Below are 18,934 nucleotides of genomic sequence, written 5' to 3' on the forward strand. Positions count from 1 at the left end.
GGTGTTAAAACCTTCTGTTGGAGGACTAGACACGCCTCCGTCGTGCTTTCGGATTAGAGGGGGAAATCAGAAGGGTTTGGATTGAAATTCACGAAACGCAACACTGAGAGGAAGAGAGAAAGCGGTAGGACACAGGAGCGAAGTGAGTGAAAATAAAGATACAACTGTTATTTATTCTCGTTTAGAGAAGGGTGTCGATAAAATATTTAACTGTTTAGTTCTGCGTTATGGGTCCAGGTTTTAACACTGGCGAGGTTTTTCCACACTGACCCTGGAAAAGTGTCGGTTATAATGATCGGAGCGACACTGTAGGTTTCTATTGTGCCATTCTACAAATTTTACAATGTTAGTACAGTAATATGGGGTTTTGTTAAGGTAGGAATAATAATGAGAACAACAACGTAACGGTAGAACAGAGTTTTCTTCTTCTGCTAAGAAGTATGAAAACTGCGCGTCTCGACGCAGCTGGAATACCAAACACCCACCATCGTATAAATAATCGCTACGGGTTTAAATGGTTTGATGTGGTAAGTGGACCAGCACAACAGATAGATACGGTGCGTGGCAGACATTCGGTTAAAAGCTCATGTAATCGAAATTAAATTAAGAAATACGTTAAAGTCAGGGCTAACACACTGTTGGCAGGAGACTAATACAGTGGGGGGTATAGTAATAAAAAAAAACTTCCGAACAGGAAATATTTGCGAGTAGTTATTTTGTCAGCGGTAGTGTAGAAGCAGTAAATACTTTAATTTTCGAGTTACCTTTCCTCTTTGGGGACAGCACTTTTGCATATTTTATTCTAATTTCATTGCTTATTTTTAGCAATAGCAGTACCACGTTGAACCCTCATCACATCTCTAAGCCAGATCCCATGACCAGTGTCCCGGTGTCCGATGATGGTTTTTGTTCCCATTGAACTTTAGCTAGAAATGGACAATTTAAAAAATCTGCTTTGTTTTCAAGTGTTAGATTCAGAAGCAGTTTGAAAAGGGTCTCTTTGGGAACAGAGAATAGTCGTGATCAAATTATTACTTCGTTAAAACAACTGAAAGTCCATCAGGATTGAAAGGTTGAAAGGCAGGGGACAGGGGGGTTATCGTGTGTCTGATTGGGAAACGCTGCTCTAAGTATGCACCGACATGCTGCGACAGGTTGTTGTAGCATGTGGTGCTGGTGGCAGTACATGTACAGTAGGTGTCACATCGGCCACATTTACAGAGCAATGTTCCAGTGTTTTGCCTGGGGATTGTGTGGTGTATGCTGCATAAGACTTTAAATGAAGGGCCTGAAATCTTGTTAATTAAAGATCTCATGCCTTTGTAACAGTAGTAGTGTTAACCCATGTCCTGGCTAAATTTCGCTTTGTCTTTGCTTGATCTGACCTTTCTAAACTGATGGGAAACAATATCTCACTTCTGCTGCTGCAGATTAACTGACGCGTGTCATCTCACTGTATATGATAATAATAATAATTGCTTACACTGATATAGCACTTTTCTGGACACTCCACTCAAAGCGCTTTACAGGTAATGGGGATCCCCTTCACCACCACCAATGTGCAGCCCCACCTGGATGATGCGACGGCAGCCATAGTGCACCAGAACGCTCCCCACACATCAGCTATTAGTGGGGAGGAGAGCAGAGTAATGAAGCCAATTCATAGATGGGGATTATTAGGAGGCCATGATTGGTAAGGGCCAATGGGAAATTTGGCCAGGACGCTGGGGTTACACCCCTACTCTTTTCGAGAAACGCCCTGGGATTTTTAATGACCACAGAGAGTCAGGACCTCGGTTTTACGTCTCATCCAAAGGACGGCGCCTGTTTACAGTATAGTGTCCCCGTCACTATACTGGGGCATTAGGACCCACATGGACCACAGGGTGAGCGCCCCCTGCTGGCCCCACTAACACCTCTTCCTCTTTTTATCAATAAGAAGATAACAAGAAAGAAAAAACAACCTTAGTTTTTCCCAGGAGTCTCCCATCCAGGTACTGACCAGGCTCACACCTGCTGAGCTTCAGTGGGGCTGCCAGTTGTGAGTTGCAGAGTGATATGGCTGCTGGCTGTGTGGCCAGCAGCCAGCACTTCAGCAGATGGCTGAAGTGGCACCTTTCTATACTGTATGTAAAGCATTTTTGGAAGAAAACCACCATATACAGTACATGCAAGCCATCTTTACAATTTTATGCAACTTTGATGTATTTAATTTGCACTGTGTTCTTATTGTAGCACTCTTTTGTGTCACGATCGTAAACCCCTCCCCTTAAGGACGCTCCAGCCCTTCCTTGTTTTTTACTTGACTCCAGCACCTGCTTCCTGTTCCAGCCCCCTTTTCAGTTCTCCTTAAAAGCCAGACTCTGACGCTATTCCGGGCTCTGCTCTGGTTTCCGTACCAGGCAAGTCCGGGACCAGGCACTGCCTAAGGTTTTAGTTCCTGTTCCTGTTTCTGTTCCTGTTCCCGTGCCCGTCCAGACCCGGTGCTTGTTTTTATCTTGTCTGTCTTGGATGGATCACCTGGCTTTGGTCTTTTGCCCCGTTTTTGGATTCCCCTTTTGGACTCAGCTCCGGACTGTTTGCCTCGGCCACACCTCCCCCGACCACCAGCGCACCATGGACACGCCCCCCTGTCTTCATTCCTGACTCCCGCATGCTGTTTTCCCAGTGTTTCCTCACTCTACCCCGGATTGTGTCATCTGCATAAGGTCCGGAAAGAACACCTCCCTGACAATTTGCTTTGCAGTTTTTGTGTTTCTACCTGTGTTCCGTTTGCCCCTGGGAGTGCATCTGCAAAGCACACGAACAGTGAAATCCTTGTGGGCCGGGTGGCTGCTTTCCCTGCCCCCTCACTCTCTGTCTCTGTGCAGGAAGTCCACACCACCTGCCGGACATGGCCAGCTCTGTCAGTACCCCCGGTGGGCTGGTGATCGCCACCCAGGTGTATCCAGCCGGTCAGGCCCCTGTGCCCTCTCCTGGCCTGCAGGCACAGGGGTTGCCAGCCCCCACTTCCCTCTCCCAGGATTCTGCAGAGCTGAAGAAGCACCTGCGAGGAGAGCCCAAGGCTCTGGGGGTGAGCCCTTTCAGCCATTTTCAGATTAGCTTTTACAGGCCCGTTCCTGTTCCTCAAGCTAGGTGTCGCCTCTCATATCTGATTAAAGCCTCCTGTGTGGGAGCAGAAGTGCTTATGAACGTGTTAACAAATGTGATTGAAACCGCACTCATACTAGGCTCAGAGTGGCAGAAAGGCAGTCACCTGATTGAAGCCCCAAGGAATTGGCCAAGACAACCAAGACAACCTACCACCCACCTGGGCAGTTAGGATTCCTATAACCCTCCCACGGGCTAAGCTCCAATGGTCTGACATAGTCAGCAGCAATGGGACCACATTTGTTTTAGACTTCACATGAAAGTGAATGTGTTGAATTGATTTATTCATTTGGAATGCAATCCAGGAAGTACCTGGACCTGAGTTTGTTTTCATGTGCAAGCAAGCAGAGAGAGGAATGTCAACACCCTGTACCATCTAATGGTGTTACTGCTTGCATTATGGCTCTCAGACAAAAATTACGTCACATCCAGCTTGCTGTCTAATCAGAATTTGTTACGTTGGTCCTAGCACAAGCACAAGAGCTGTTTCATTTATTTTAGGCTGCGGGTATCGTATCGGGGCAGCACGGTGACACTGGGGCACAGGGTTCAATCTCTGGGGCCCTGTCTGTGTTATGTTTGTATGTTCTCCCCGTGCTCACATGGACTTTCTCTGAGTGCTCAGCTATCCTCCAACCGTCCAAAGACCTGTTATTTCAATTTATATTGGAAAAGAGTTCATTTTGAGCTGAGCTGTGCCATTTTCATGATATCGTCTTTCGTTTTCCACAGACGGCCCAGATTATGATTGGCATTTTCAGTGTGCTCCTTGGCATAATACTGTCGCACAATGACACCGTTCTCGCAAGTGAGACTGGAATCGCTTACTGGGGAGGTTTGCTGGTGAGTTGAATTTCTAGTAGTCCATTAAAAGTCTGCTGTTGAAAGCAGAAACATCACCAGGTCACTGATAGTGGCTGGGGCAAGTTTCTCTGGAAGTGGTATCATAGCTTTAAAGTAGGCCTGTGACATCGGGGCAGCTCTCAGGTGAGATCATATTGCTGGAGAGAGCACAGTGCAAAGCACAATTCCCCTGCACTGACAAGCTTACAGTGTACTTTGCTGTACCCACTATTTCAGACTCTGTTCCCCACATTTCATAACAGCTACTAAGAAGACCCCCCGAAACCTGACTGAGGCTACTAGTACGTTTGCTGTCATTTAAGTTTCACAGTCAGCAGTGACTTGATAAAAATATATTGAGAGCACCTGACTGAACCACAGGAGCAGTGACAATCATGGGAAATGTGTTCGTGATCAGCACTAAAAGCTGCATACAAGGGACATACTATGTACGACCCATTGTTATCCTATCTTATGGTCGGAACAAAATTCACACATCTCTGCATTCCTGACTGTAGCAGTGAGCACTGACACTGCTCTCATTGCAACGCGGAATTATCGAGATGCGAATACCCACTGTTTATCCTTTTCTTGTGAGCAAAACATTCTCCAAATTCCAAAGCAGGACATGCATGCTACAGTACATTAAACCACACATGTTTTTTAAATAAAAAATAATAACGATCTACAAAATTGACTTTTCTCAACAGTACATTATTTCTGGGGCTCTCTGTGTCACTGGAGAAAAAACTCTCAGAATGTCTGTGGTGAGTGCTCATTTGCTATTCCTATTGAAAACCCAGTTTCTATACACTAGGACTGTCCAGTGGGTTAAGATTGTCCTGATATTCTGCTGAAATGAAGGGTTGAAGGGTTTTGGCAGTTACACAGTTGACTTTCCTGTGACTTCCTGTTGACTTTCCTGTGACTTTCCTTGACTTTCCTGTGTTATACAGGAAACAGTGGTCGACAATAGGGGTTCTGGGCTCTTGCCCAGAGATTAGTCTGTACACATCCTAGATCGTTACGCAGTTGTCATATTTTAAGGACAGGCCTTTCTCTCGGTTTGTTGCTGTAAGAGCCCTGCGTGTAAATGAACAAGCGCCCCTGTGCAAGAACAAGTGTGCTGAATTATATTTTCAAGACACATGGGAATATTTGAATTAGATTTGACTTTGTATAACTAATACAGAACATATCCAATAATATTAATCCGGACAGTGTTTTAGTTGGGAATTTCCTCTTTGTCTATAAACAGATGGTGTGTGTGTGGAAATTCTGGAATGTTCCAATGTTCTCCTGATAGTTTTTTTTTCAAATGTTCTCTTTTTCAGATCAAGGCAGCAGTAGGAATGAATGTCATAAGCTTGGTTATTGCCATCGTTGCAACAGCAATTTATTCGTTGAGTTTTAAAGAGACAGAACCTTGTGTCCAAGAGGATTATTTTTATCCACCTAAGTGCTATGATTACAGGAATGCTGTGGTACAGATTTCCATTTCTTTTTTATGAATACTATATTATAATAATATAAATATTGTATGAGTGTTCAGAAATGCTCCTCAGGTAAAAATGGTGTGCGTTGTGTTCTTTCTGAAAAAGTCCCTTTTCCTCAATTATAGTTTTACAATTTGCATTTTTACCTATATGAAATTCATTTAGTTTGTACTCATTTGAATACATTGTACTCAATGTAAGTATGCTTACATTATACAAAAATGACTTGATATGCATGTAAAAAATAATAACAGGTATTAACTAACTCCCTTCACGTTTTGTTCCATAATTAAGGATTGACCTCTTCTTATATTAGTGTAGTAGCACAATATAGCTGCCAGTAATTTCAAAACACACTCACCCCTTGCTATACAAACACAATTGGTTCCAAAATTTCTGATTGTAGGCCAACATTTGTACAAGCAACACAGAATTCCCCATTAAAAAACATGTAAAAGTCTCTGATTCCTTTCAAGTATTCATAACTGGACATCAACCAATTGAGTTTAGGTGCTTTTCTGATGCATTTAAATAGTTTGGCACCATAAATTGCAAAGTATACGTGCAATAAATAGAATTTACTAACACTGCAAACTGTTATGTTTAAATGTGATGCGAAGCAGTTATGTGTAGAAATAGAATTTGCGTGATCTCTGTAATACATGTGCAGAATAACTCTTAAGGCTTTCATTGGAACACAGGTCAACCAAGCTACTGTCTGACACTATAACAATGGCAGTGTTCTTGCACGTGCCAGTGTGATTGATTTCAGACTTCAGGCGCTGACTGTGTAGTCGTGTACAGCTCTTTGAAAAGACGCTCCTGACTCATCTGAGTGAGGTGACATACATGTAGCATCTACATAAAGAGTGTTCTCTTCTCAAATGGGGCAGCTTCACCATATAATTGTGTCAATTTGGATCACTGTGAAGAGGATCTGGGCATTCAGAAGGACCATTTCTTTGTACATTTCATGGGAAAAATGAGTTTTGTGAGTGCAGTTAGTGTACAGGGAAACTAGAGAGAGGACTGTAGCAGATGGAAGCTTTCAGCATCTTGCAATAACCACATCATGACACTAATAATGCTTTTCACCTTTGGAAAAAATAATATGACCGACATAACATACATGCAGCTCACAGTGAAAGAGAATTCCACTATACTGCTACCTGCATGGAGGATTTGGGATTAATCATCTTTCTTGTGCGATACAGTTCCTGTTGAAAATGTAGTGTAACTGAAAAAGTGGCTACAGCGCACACCAGTGTTAAAGTTCAATATGTACCGTTTTCCTTCCTGTAGCTCTTGCAAAACGGCACAAGTGGGGCCCTGATTTTTTTTACTGTCCTGGAGATTTGCATTGCTGCTTCCATGCTGGCCTTTGGGCTGAAAGATGCGTGCTTCACAAGTTCAATGGTGAGGAACAGTTATTTATTATTGATACTGCCAGTTGATGGAGCCCCTGCGGTCAGACAAGGTTTGAAGTTGGGCATGCATCTGGACCGAGACTGGAGGTCCAGAAGAGTGCTACGCTCGGTATTTAAAAAATGTACCCCTCACTGCTTGGAGTACAGTATAAATACTCTTGAAAGCACTGGCAAGTGATGTAACCATGCTTATCAATATTTAATATACATTATAATGGCTCTTATGTCTTGTATTATTTATGCCTTACTATGATAGACCATCATACAGTATGCCATAATTTATGGGTTTGATAGGAAACCAAAGATAATATAAGGTCAAAACCACTGTAAAACTTCAAAAATATTTGACAAATTCAGCGTGGGGAGCTCTTCTATAGGACATGACTGTCTCATATTACCCAGTGAGACCCTGTTAGACTTCTAAACTTGAATACCCACCTTGTGCCTTTAAATCCTGCAGTCTGCTTCCCAGAAAGTGTATGGTCAGGGCTGTTTCTGACAGAGCCCTCCCTCTACAGTCTGTGTATGGTCAGGGCTGTTTCTCTGACAGAGCCCTCCCCCCGCAGTCTGTGTATGGTCAGGGCTGTTTCTCTGACAGAGCCCTCCCCCCGCAGTCTGTGTATGGTCAGGGCTGTTTCTCTGACAGAGCCCTCCCTCCACAGTCTGTTCTCTGCATAAAGATACTTTTTCTGCTGTGTGGAAGGGGAGTTTGTTTTCTAGTTGTAAACTTGGGCAATAAGCACTTACAGTATGTCAGCAACTTGTCAGGAGCTTCCAGGCCTCTGCTCAGAATATAGGTTGAGTCGCTACCTGTCTGTGAGAGAGATGCCCCCAAGGGGAGACACAGTGCCTTTGCACTGCTGCTGTCTAGTGGTTATTAGACATCCAGTGCTGTCTTGCCTTTCTTTACAACAGTGACCCCTACAATCTGCCATGAGCTTAGCGAGGGAAGAACTGCTCCTCCGGTTGGCACATTGTCCTGTTTGCCAAACACTGTCCGCTTCCCAGCATGGCTGCTGGGCAGGCATGCTGGAGGAGCATTCCCATCGCCCCTCGGTTCCTCTGTGCTGCACAGTGGTGATTCCGGGCTGGGCGAGGAGAATGTCAAACAGGAACGGGCAATTCTTCCATTGAAAGAGGAGTTTGGTAACTGCTGAAAAAAATCATGATCTCCCACTGTTGGCCACTCCAGTGGTGCAACCAATGGCGCCGGCAGAAGCGATTTTGAGCACGTCTGTATGAGGGAAACGGATGCGGTCGAGTTGGAGGGATTCTAGATTCGTTGGGAGGAGAGCAGAGGTCCAGGGACAGTGTGGGAGGTGCCTCTCGAACCCGTGATCTCCATCTCTGTGTCCTTCTTCCACAGCCTTCAGTTGTACTGCAGCAGCCACTGCCGTCAGGGACGCCTGTCCGTTCCTCGGACTACTGCCCCCTTGTGGACGATGAAACCGGCATTGCCAGTAGCCACACTATGTAGCTCCTCCAGTGTCCAAACCGCTGAGCAGTAGTAGCACAGGGCCTTGCTGAGCTGCAGGTGTTGAAAGCTCTAATGTGCCAGCCATTACTAACCCTCTTGCTTAGTGCTGATATTGTTAAGGGCTCCCTGTCTCTGTTGGATGATACTGAGATAGAGTGGTCTTGGGAGGGATTGAAAAGTAGATGCACTCTCTCTTTCAGAAATGTTATCTGCTTCTTAGACTTTTCCTCCTGGGGGCCCCATTTGGGACATACAGTAAACTGTGAAGAATTTAGCAATTTACCCTGTTTTTGTGCCTCAGGTCTTTCAATTTCCCTCCTGCTATTCTTCTAAGAGGCTCTGTGTTCAATCCCTCTGCCACTGAATGCAACAGTTGCTGTCTGACTGCTTCCCATTGTTAGCCATTAATACTACACTGTCATTTGTTTTGCACTATGTATCATACTTTGACTAGCTACTGTATATACATCCTGTGTTTATCAGCATGCTCCCATTATTAAGGCCTGCCATGGGATTCCTGACATTTTAGTAAAAGGGTCTGTTTTTCCAGTTTTTCTGAAAACAAAACAGTTCCCAAGCTCCCTGGAATGTCCATCTGTAAAAATGCAGAGAAGTGAAGAAACAGCAGGAACATCACAAACGCTGATGTCTGTGTTTCAGCTTAGGGAAGTATTTTATCCTGAATTGTCTGCTCTGCTGTCTTTCACATGCAGACTGCTGTTCCTGAAGTGCACTGTACTATCTTTCTGTGGTTCTGTAATTAACTATGTGCTTTGTGGGTTTATAATATATTGTATTCTTATAATTGAAAATTTACAAGTTGCTAAGGATGAAGGTATCAGCTAAGTTTCAGTCGTTCATGGATGTTCTGGTTTGTATAAATATCAGGTAGCTTCTGCCCACAGCGTGACAATGACCCCGAACAAGCCAGTGCAGCTGATGAGCTCAGTCCGTAGTTTACATGCTGAAGAAAGATCTGGGACAGAACCCCAAGAACTGCCAACAGCTCAAGTGGCAGCAACAGAAAATCTCAGACGATCCCACCGATAGATTCTAACCTCATGAGCACAAATACAGATTGCTCGACAATAAAAGAAAAGTTATTCTGACTTTGCAGTCTCAGTAAATTTGGAGGGCACTGTATACGAAAGGTGTATTAACGTATAACTCAGAAAATAATAAACACACATTCAAATTCCACTGTCTCTTTGGAATTGTTTTATAAACTTGATAAAAAAACAGATTTTTGTTTGTGCATCCGTTTTGGCAGGATCAGATGTAAAATAATTTTTGGTTATCAAATGTGTTTGAAAGTGCGTAGAGAAGTTACATCTCTGCAATGTTACTGAGTAAGTGAGGACTGTTGTACCTAAAGTCTCTGAATGGCCAGAATGATCTGAGTGATTATTTTTTTATTACGATTATTACTTTTATTTCTTAACAGGCAGTTCAGGGATGCATGCCTCCACTGGCCTGGATCTTTCCTTTGGGATTTCTCATCCAGCTTGGAAAAACTCCCAAATGATTTTTCCTAATTAGTTTGTTACTATTTATACTCTTTTTTTGTCTGGTTAGTAACAAATCTGTCTGTCCTAGCTGGGTTTTAAATTCTCTGGCCTCTTGGTTCCCTAGTTTTCCTGTAGAGGCAAACAGAAGCTTTGATGATCAGAAAGCTGTGCCACCACCTTCTATACAGTACCTTGAGAGGCAAGGCAGTCACTGTCACCTGCCTCATCACACAGCAATTCAGCTAGCAACGCAACAGCTAGCAAAGCAACGCAACATCTCCTGCTCCACACTCTGGCCCTCCCGTCTGCGTGGAACAGGCTGAAGAGTGACTCGTCTGTCAAGAGGACCTGATGCCACTGCTGACGAGTCCATTGCAGCCTCTGTCGGGTGTGAGGTCTAGGAGGTGTGAGCAGAGGGCCTCTGACAGGTTGCCTTGCTATAGGGCCAGCAGCATGGAGCCTCACTGTCCTGTCACTGGTGCGGGCATTGTGTCTGCTGGCAGCTTCAGCAGGAGTACGGGGGGGCAGATCTGAAACGATCTCTCAGATGGACCAGTCTGATGCGTCGATCCTGCTCTGGTGTGGTCACTCGAGGGCGACCGGATCTTGGACAGTCATCTGTCCTGCTGGTCTGCTGTAACCTCCTCTGCATTCGGGACACAGTGGAGCGGCTCCATAGTGTCTGGCAACACTGGCACATGACATGCCTGCCTGCAGCATGCCAATGGCCCTCTCCTTTGCTTCTGGTGACATTCGAGGCATTACAGACTGCACAGCAAACTTACTAAGTGTGGCCTTTTTCTTGCATTGACCTAAGCTTTGAATTAACGCCTTTTTAAAGGCGACCTGATCAGGCATTGTTCCACCTGGACCTTGTTAAGTAAAAGTGCACCTAACGAGCTTTCGTGTGATTGGCAAGTTGCAATGCCTCACTGCACAAGCTGTATTGCTGGTCAGGGGGCTTAAAACACATTGACAACTTTTTGTGAAAGTACATAAGCTATAACTGTAGTATTCTCATTCCAGAAAATGTTGCGTTTCTTTTTTCCATCAGTAAATGTTCTCTCTATTACTCTGCCTCACATTCTGTAACAGGTAACTCAAACACGAGCTGTAGCACACCATCGCAGTATTTCAAAAGCTTCAAAGTAAAGCGGTTTAGAGATCACTGTTGTACTTGGTGTCTGATTTTTTCCCAAGGTGACGAGCAGTTTCCATGATAACTCCTAAATAAAAATATCCAACTGTTGTGGTAACAAGAGTACAGAAAGTTTTAAATTGAAAAAACAAAATGAAAAATTAACTTAATCTGATGCTGCAATTAGTCTCAAATTTTAATTCACTGTTTCTCTAGTTCATTCCCAGCATTTCCCCTCCATCTCTCCTGTCCATGCTGGAGGAAGGGGCAGCAGCTGAAACTTTGTGTCTTTTCCTAAATTATTTCAACTTTCCGCGTGTGCATAGCCTTTACTGTCACGGAAGCCGGGGGCCAGCCATGGAGAGAGACCGGTGAGGCAGTAGGACCCCATGCGTAGCAATGGAGCGAACGAGAGGGTTAGTCTGGGCTCAAGGTATCGGGTGGAGTCGGGGTGAGACATAATGTAACAAACTGTTCTTTCGGGACCCTATGCAGATGACACAATCCGGGGATGAGTGAGGACAACACGGGGAAAAAAGCATGCGGGAGTAGGGAATGAAAACAGGGGGCGTGTCCATAGTGCTCCCAGGGAGCAGGACCACAAAAAAAACAGACAGAACATGTAACAAAGCACACACAGCTTCTACAACTCCTGTGTTGGCTTGTGTTTATGTTTTCTGACACCTCTTTAGCTTGTTAAAATATGGATTTTCCTCTACTGTATGCAAGCCTGGGAAAAACAGGAAGCATGCAGACTGTTCTTAACCGTATTTGTCTGAGATGGTGGCTATTTTGTTGGAATGCCACCGCTGGAGAATAACAGGAATATACCAAGGGCCACAGACACTTCAGCTCTCTTGTTTCCTGTTGATATAACTGCCAAAGAACATACTGTACCCCTATACTTTAACCTTCAATCAGGAAGATCAATAGCAGTGAGCTCTGCTAACCTAGTCCTACTGAATTTGCAGTGTCCTGATTAACTAATCACTCTCTACGGTTAACCCTCCCCAAATTATAAATCAGAAATAGAGATTTATTAATAAAAGGAATGAGCAGCTATGAAATACTGTGCTGCGTCAGAGCATCCTGAAGATCAGTGGCTGGATGGCCACAGGTGTCATTTCAAGAATGAAATATAAAATACATGGTTTTGGCTTAATTTTATTCTCTGCTGCTGCTGCTGTCAGTAATCTAATGGGCTGTCTAATGAATAAATAGCTATCAAGGCCTTTCGGTAATTGTTAAGAGCTTGCAAATGGGTGTTCATTGTAACCCTAACAATCTGATATGTGCTTTGCAACCTGCAACGTTTTAGGATCATAAACCAATCTTAAATAATTGCAGATTCCATTAGTTGAACAGATGCCTGTTATAAGCAGAGTGAAATCACGGACAATCTGTAAAGATACCGTGGAAATGGAAATATACTGTGGTAATCTAGCCCCCAACTCTTTGGTTAATGAGAAGAGTCTAGAGCAGGTTTCTCCAGTCCATTGAGGTAGTAAGTGGGAGCTAATGGAAGTGTGATCTGGTGTAATTAAAGTTGTAATCAAAGGGCTGCCCACAGCCTTTGGTCTCCAGGGAAAATGAGTGCATTCCCATGAGAAGACACATTCCACCTGGGCCAGATTCACCGACTCCCTTCAACCAATTAACCCCTCTAATTCAACACTGATATGTGACTGGTGTGGTGCTTTGTCATTGAGTCACTTCAGCAGTACTGACCTCTCTCTCTCCCGGATTCCACCTGAATTCCAGGTCTGTCCTCAAACCTGGTGTGCCTAACAGTATGTCTCCCGCCCTGAACCGGACCAGTGGTTCTGAGATTTCCAGCAGTTGGCCAGGCAGCAGCGCAGTCTGCCTGTCTGTTCCTGCCCTGAAGACTGTGCTCTATCGGACCAGTCCTGTTCACAACCGCCATGTCCCTTCACTCTCTCCGTCACCCTCTGTCCTGCCTCGGACACCTCCAGTAGCCTCTGAGCTCCTGCCCTTCGGCTCTCTCCACCAGAAACTCTGGAAAACACCGAGCTGGAGCACTTTTCAGCTAGGCGTGCCTGTCAGTTCCAGCAACAGTATCAGAACAATGTTTAACATGCAGTATCAATGTATGTTAATAAATAACTAACACATGACTTCTTAAATAGAGCAGTGCTCATTCTTAATAAGAACTGATCTGTACACTGTAGAATCTTATAATATCTACGTTTTTCACTAATAATAAAGTTAATAATGTGGATTTATTTTTTTATTGCTTCTGTTTGTTGTCTAGTTGAGAGTATTGGACAATGTGTGTGAATATTTTATGAACATTATATCTATAGAGTGAATGATATTATGAAATAAATAAGGAATATATTACAGGAGGTACTGAAAGACTTCTGCTATGCAGTGCTAATTTGGTTCAATCAGCCATTTGAGCTACAGTTGATTATGAACAGCATAACCTATCAACAACATTAGGACATGTCCTGTGCTAGTGAAACCTTACTGGAAATACAGAAAGGAGCCTGAATATAGTTTCATCACCCAGGCCAAAACATTTATATTACAACCTTATGCAATGCCCTGCCAGATGCAAAAGAACTTCCCGAGGTCAGAGATTAGTGACAGTGGCCTGGCTGAACCACTGCTGTTGTGCAAGCATGCTGGCGTCACTCAGTCTCTCCCAGAGAAGCCTCTGCCTGACTCTCCAGATTCCACAGCAGGAGTGGGTTGCTACAGTCCTGCAGCACAGGTATTGGTGACTGTCTGCTGCACAGTGTGGATTCTCACAGCTGTCCTGTCTTGAGCAAGAGCCAGACACACCAAGTACTGAACCCAGTCATCTACACTGGAAGTGCATATGATTCCAGAACGATCTAAGCTTCCTTGATAATCATTAATTAAATATTATAGTAAATAGTTTCTTTGTAGCATTCGAGTCAAAGTAATATTATATGTAACTTATGCACCATATACATACTGTATTGAAGAGCTATTTGTAAAAGATAGATAAACTGCATTCCTTGATTTATGTGCTTATCTGCAGTGAAACTATTTTATATAGAACCTAAGATCACACAAGATACAAACGAGAGGAGGCCAGATCACCCTGCAACTCCCAGCTGGCAGCCCCACTGGAGCTCAGCAGGTGTGAGCCTGGTCAGTACCTGGATGGGAGACTCCTGGGAAAACCGAGGTTGCTGCTGGAAGAGGTGTTAGTGGGGCCAGCAGGGGGCGCTCACCCTGCTGTCCATGTGGGTCCTAATGTCCCAGTATACTGACGGGGACACTATACTGTAAACAGGCGCTGTCCTTTGAATGAGACGTAAAACTGAGGTCCTGACTCTCTGTGGTCATTAAAAATCCCAGGGCGTCTCTTGAAAAGAGTAGGGGTGTAACCCTGGTGTCCTGGCCAAATTTCCCATTGGCCCTTACCAATCATGTCTCCTAATAATCCCCATCTATGAATTGGCTTCATCACTCTGCTCTCCTCCCCACTGAGAGCTGATGTGTGGTGAGTGTTCTGGCTGGATGCTGCACATTGGTGGTGGTGGAGGGGATCCCCATTACCTGTAAAGCGCTTTGAGTGGAGTGTCCAGAAAAGCACTATATAAGTGAAAGCAATTATTATTATTATTATTATTATTATTACACATATCCATCTTGGGCAGGCGAGGTGGTACCTTGTCACCAGATCTCATCAGCAGGACTGCACCTTGTTCATTCTGGGATGGGAAACTTTTGGAGTAAACCTCACTCCTGCTGTAAGGGGCTTTAGAGGACCAGTATGTGGCACTCTCCCTTCAAACCAACACTCAAGTATAGGGTGGTGCAGTGGTTAGCACTGCTGCCTTGGAGCTGGGGTCCTGGGTTCGATTCCAGACCTGGCATACTGTCTGTGTGGACTTTATATGTTCTCCCCAGGGCTCATGTGGGCTTCGTCTGGGTGCTCTGATTGCCTCCCACAGTCCAAAGACATACTGGTAGGTCTATTGGTTTCTGGGAAAACTGGCCCTGGTGTGAGGGTTCGTGTGTCCATGTCAGTCTGCCCTGCGACAGACTGGCATCCTGTCCAAGGTGTATCCTGCCTTCTGCCTGTTGTTTGCCTGGATAGGCTTCGGCTCCCCCTTCGATCCTGCATTGGATGAAGCAGTTAGAGAATGGATGGATGGGTGCTCATGTATAGTGACAGTGTGCTGGCTCTCCGAAGAGATGTTACCAAGGCATTGGCTATGGAATATCCGTCGACACTGTTTGTGAGAGTAGGACTGCTTTATGTGTCCTGGATTAATTCCTCATAGGGGTTGGTGACTCCATTCTCGTCTGATCATCCAGCTGTGTCCAGACAAGTGGTGATCCATCAGGAGCCAGGGGATTGCACCTGTGGCAGAAAAGTGAATCCTTTGTTCTCCAGTTGCTTAATAAGACTCCACTGCAGTTCATCCTATTAGGCTGAACTCCCTTAGACTTTGACCACGAGGGTCAAAACACAGTGTAGAGAGCTGTGATTGAACCCATGAGTGTGGTATATGCATAGCTGTGCCCATCCTAAAGGATAAAATCTCAGTTCCTAAAATTACAAGGTTTCATCAGTGACTCACGTAGCTATTATTGTTAGTGTTAGACCAAGATGGACCAAGGCTTCACAAATGATGCAAGGACCAATGTAAAGGGTCAAGAAGGTAGAATGCCTTAATCTCAACTCCCTCTTCCTCAGGAATGCCCAATTTAAAGGATTTCGTTTGGCAGAAATAGGAGCAATATCTATTTTTACAGACAGAGCAACAGATCACGGTACATGTTTAAATTCAAACACTGCAGAATACCCTCTGTAGCTAATTTAAACCTCATCTTCAAACAGCAACTAACGGTATTAAATTTAGGGGTTGGCAATCTGTCAGAGAATTTACCCTATCAGCTAGGGTTAGCGCCACTGAGCATCCAAGTGGAATGACAGAGAGGCTCGTCGTCATTCCATTTCTACACAGCAGTTCCACATTTTATTCAGCTAAAGTACAGCTGATTAAACTAGACTTCTAGCCCGAGTTGTGCTAAAGTGAATCGTCAACACCCTTAAGAATAACAGTATCATTCGCTAATTCAGCTTAAATCCATTACCCAAAGATCTGTGAGACTAAAAGAAAAAACTAGCAGTCAAAATAATGGTTTAGAAAATTAGAACTAGCAAATATAAAAGAAAAACAGTCTTTTGATATAATAAAAAATGGGATTCGCAAAGAGACAGTGGTTCAATAAATTACTAGGGCAGTGTTGTAGTGAAATCTAAGGAGCAACATGTCCTGTATTTCCACTGGGACAGTGATCTTTAAGATTTAAGATGGTTATTATGAACTCATCCGGTGTGACTCTTCATTTCTGGGAAGAGTGTAGCGGTAACAGGAGGCCTCATGCTTTATTTGGATGCAGACTGATTCCTTGGCATGTAAGCTCAAGCAGGAAGTTAAACAATGAGTTCAACCATGGGCCTTTATTTAGAAGCACAAGATATATGCAAAAGTCACAACGTGGCTTATTTCAAAAATTGCAGCCATCAGCTGGCCCTAGATCAGCTGGATACTCTGAAACAGAACAGACCTGATATGCTACCTCTAAATGAGAGGAGATGAATATGTAACTGTACACCAGTGATTAATCATAGTGATTGGTTTTAGATTTGTCAGCTGAAGCTGCCACTGCTCTAAACAGTTGATCAACATGACTAATCCCTTCACAGAGCTTGGAGGGCGTATGAAGTAACCGAGGACAAAAAAAAAAGCTCAGTTTGAATTCTGACTGAATTCTAGAACAGCCAAATATTGTAACATGGTGGCCAAGATGGCATATTGCTCAAATGAGGTTTCACTTGTTCAATTTTAGAGGAACATCTTTTTCCTTTACATTTTCTAACCCAACTCCTGGTGAGGATCCTGTGGAGCAGCCACTCTCCTCCAAGGTCCTCCCAGACTACCCTGCTCCTCACCTCGTCCTGGAGAAGAAGCCCAGAAACCCTGTGGAGAAATTTCACAGGTGAGGTTGGGGATATCAATCAACTGCCAAGCCAAAAACTCAAAAAACATAGTTCCGTACAGCAGCTGCACCAACCCGCAGGCCAGTCACACCATCCCCTCTGCCCCCACTTGTGAACAAGACCCTGAGGTTCTTCAACTCTGCTTGGGGCGGCTCCAAGCCCTCACCTGGAAAAGAACAAGCCATTCCCATTTTCCAGGTCTAAAACTATCTGCACTCTTACCCGACATCCCTTCTTTGGGAGCAGTGAAACAGCATCGGTCATCTCAGCAAGTACTCAAAACATACCTATTCAGTCACACGCACTGCTGTGCGTCGCAAATACAGGAGTTGAGGTAATGAATAAGGTATTTAAAGGAGTCTGTATATGTTTAAAGAATGCAGATTATGCGTTATCATTGTGATAGTGTCGGTAGAGATAGGAGGCTGCCTCAGCACTGGCAGAGCGCGTGTTGTCTTCCGTGCGGTGTGCCGGTGTGTATTCATCTGCAGAGGTTTCGGTTCTCTGGTACAGGAGAGAAATCTTCCTCTAAGCGGAGAGATTAGTTTATGCCGCCGATGAGGGGAACACATTCGGTTCTGCCGTGAACACCGTCTGCGGCAGCGTGGGGATCTTAAATCGCAGCGCTGATTAGCGTCAGGTGTGGAAGCTGCACATTCCCACACGCCGCTGAGCGCAGTGGGAGGTTTGTTCCACTGTCACATCATGTTGTGAGGATTGTTGGCAAGTAGTCAGGACAGTCCCGAAGACGAATCGGACCAGAGACAGTCGTAAGGACAATCGTCTTTCTTTATTCACGATGTGTAAAACGGGAGTTCCACAAAGTACAGAATTCTCAGCAAGCACCTGGGATTGAAAACACTTTCAGGTGGAGATCCCACCTCTACCGTATTAATACACTGCAGAGTGCAGTATTTCATTAGCATTTAGCCATCCCACCTACCTTCCTAGATTATATCAGACAACATCCCATAATATTGCTCGTCGTCTTCCTCATCTTCATCACAGGCACCTATGGCCAACTACGGAATTTACTATGGCAACCCCAGGACAAAAGGATGATGCGTTGGTGCCCCTTACTTGATCCTGTCTGGCTGATACAGTATAACCTTAGAGGTTTTAATCAGGCTGGTTTCTACCAGGTTTTGATGCAGCTACCGCCAAGTTGCTTTCGCCAAGGTCAACTTAATGTCTTCTAAACCTCCTCGCAGGAATGGGTTTGATAGCGAGTACATCAGCTCTCCTGTGACTATCGTATTACTTGAAGGTCATGCAGAAGCAATAAAAACAAAGGGCCGGCATACTGCTGGATACGAGAGTGATATATAATGCTAGCGAAAATGATGATCATTACTCAATAAACTTCGATATTAGAATCAATCAATTTCACATTGAACAAAGTGACATTTAAACAAGAAACAGAACTAGTGGTGTCTGGTGGTCTGCCAGATGTCTGGAAAGCGCAGTGGGGTCTGTGCACTCGAAAAAGGTTGGGAACTGCTGGTCAAGAAGATAAGAATGTCGCCAAGATAAACATTATTTTTCATTGGAAGCTTTAGATCAGTATATCTCACTTTCCATTAATAGTTTCAATGTTGGTGACTGATATATGTAATGTTCGGAAATTGCCTAGGGTGGACATTATCCTCCCCAGGTGCTTTCTCAGTCTGTGTTCCATAAGCATAATGAGAGGAAAACCCACATTTTCCTGAGTGCTTCTAATACTTGTGGCACTGCCTCTTCCCTGTGAAAACTAAACTCTGCTTGGCATGTTCCTATATGCCCCCTGATAAACACTTCAGGGAAATATTAATTTATCTGCCCTGTCCTTTTCATCTGTTTTGCATTTTGTATCCCACTTTGCTTCATTCTATGCTGTCCC

At 44.3% G+C, this 18,934-nt stretch overlaps 1 protein-coding gene across 1 annotated transcript; it reads left to right on the forward strand.

Moving 5' to 3' along the window:
• Positions 1 to 27: 27 nt before the first annotated feature.
• Positions 28 to 9,593, forward strand: LOC148815372 (membrane-spanning 4-domains subfamily A member 15-like). The gene is made up of 7 exons (XM_088905317.1): positions 28 to 142; positions 2,871 to 3,073; positions 3,883 to 3,993; positions 4,704 to 4,760; positions 5,328 to 5,477; positions 6,792 to 6,905; positions 8,283 to 9,593. Exons 2-7 carry the CDS (start codon positions 2,894 to 2,896, stop codon positions 8,391 to 8,393), a joined length of 723 nt encoding a protein of 240 aa, XP_088761443.1. The 5' UTR covers positions 28 to 142; positions 2,871 to 2,893; the 3' UTR covers positions 8,394 to 9,593.
• Positions 9,594 to 18,934: the final 9,341 nt, after the last annotated feature.

The sequence above is a fragment of the Atractosteus spatula genome, chromosome 25, assembly GCF_055471065.1.
Source record: "Atractosteus spatula isolate fAtrSpa1 chromosome 25, fAtrSpa1.hap1, whole genome shotgun sequence".
In the NCBI taxonomy this organism is placed as follows: domain Eukaryota; kingdom Metazoa; phylum Chordata; class Actinopteri; order Semionotiformes; family Lepisosteidae; genus Atractosteus; species Atractosteus spatula.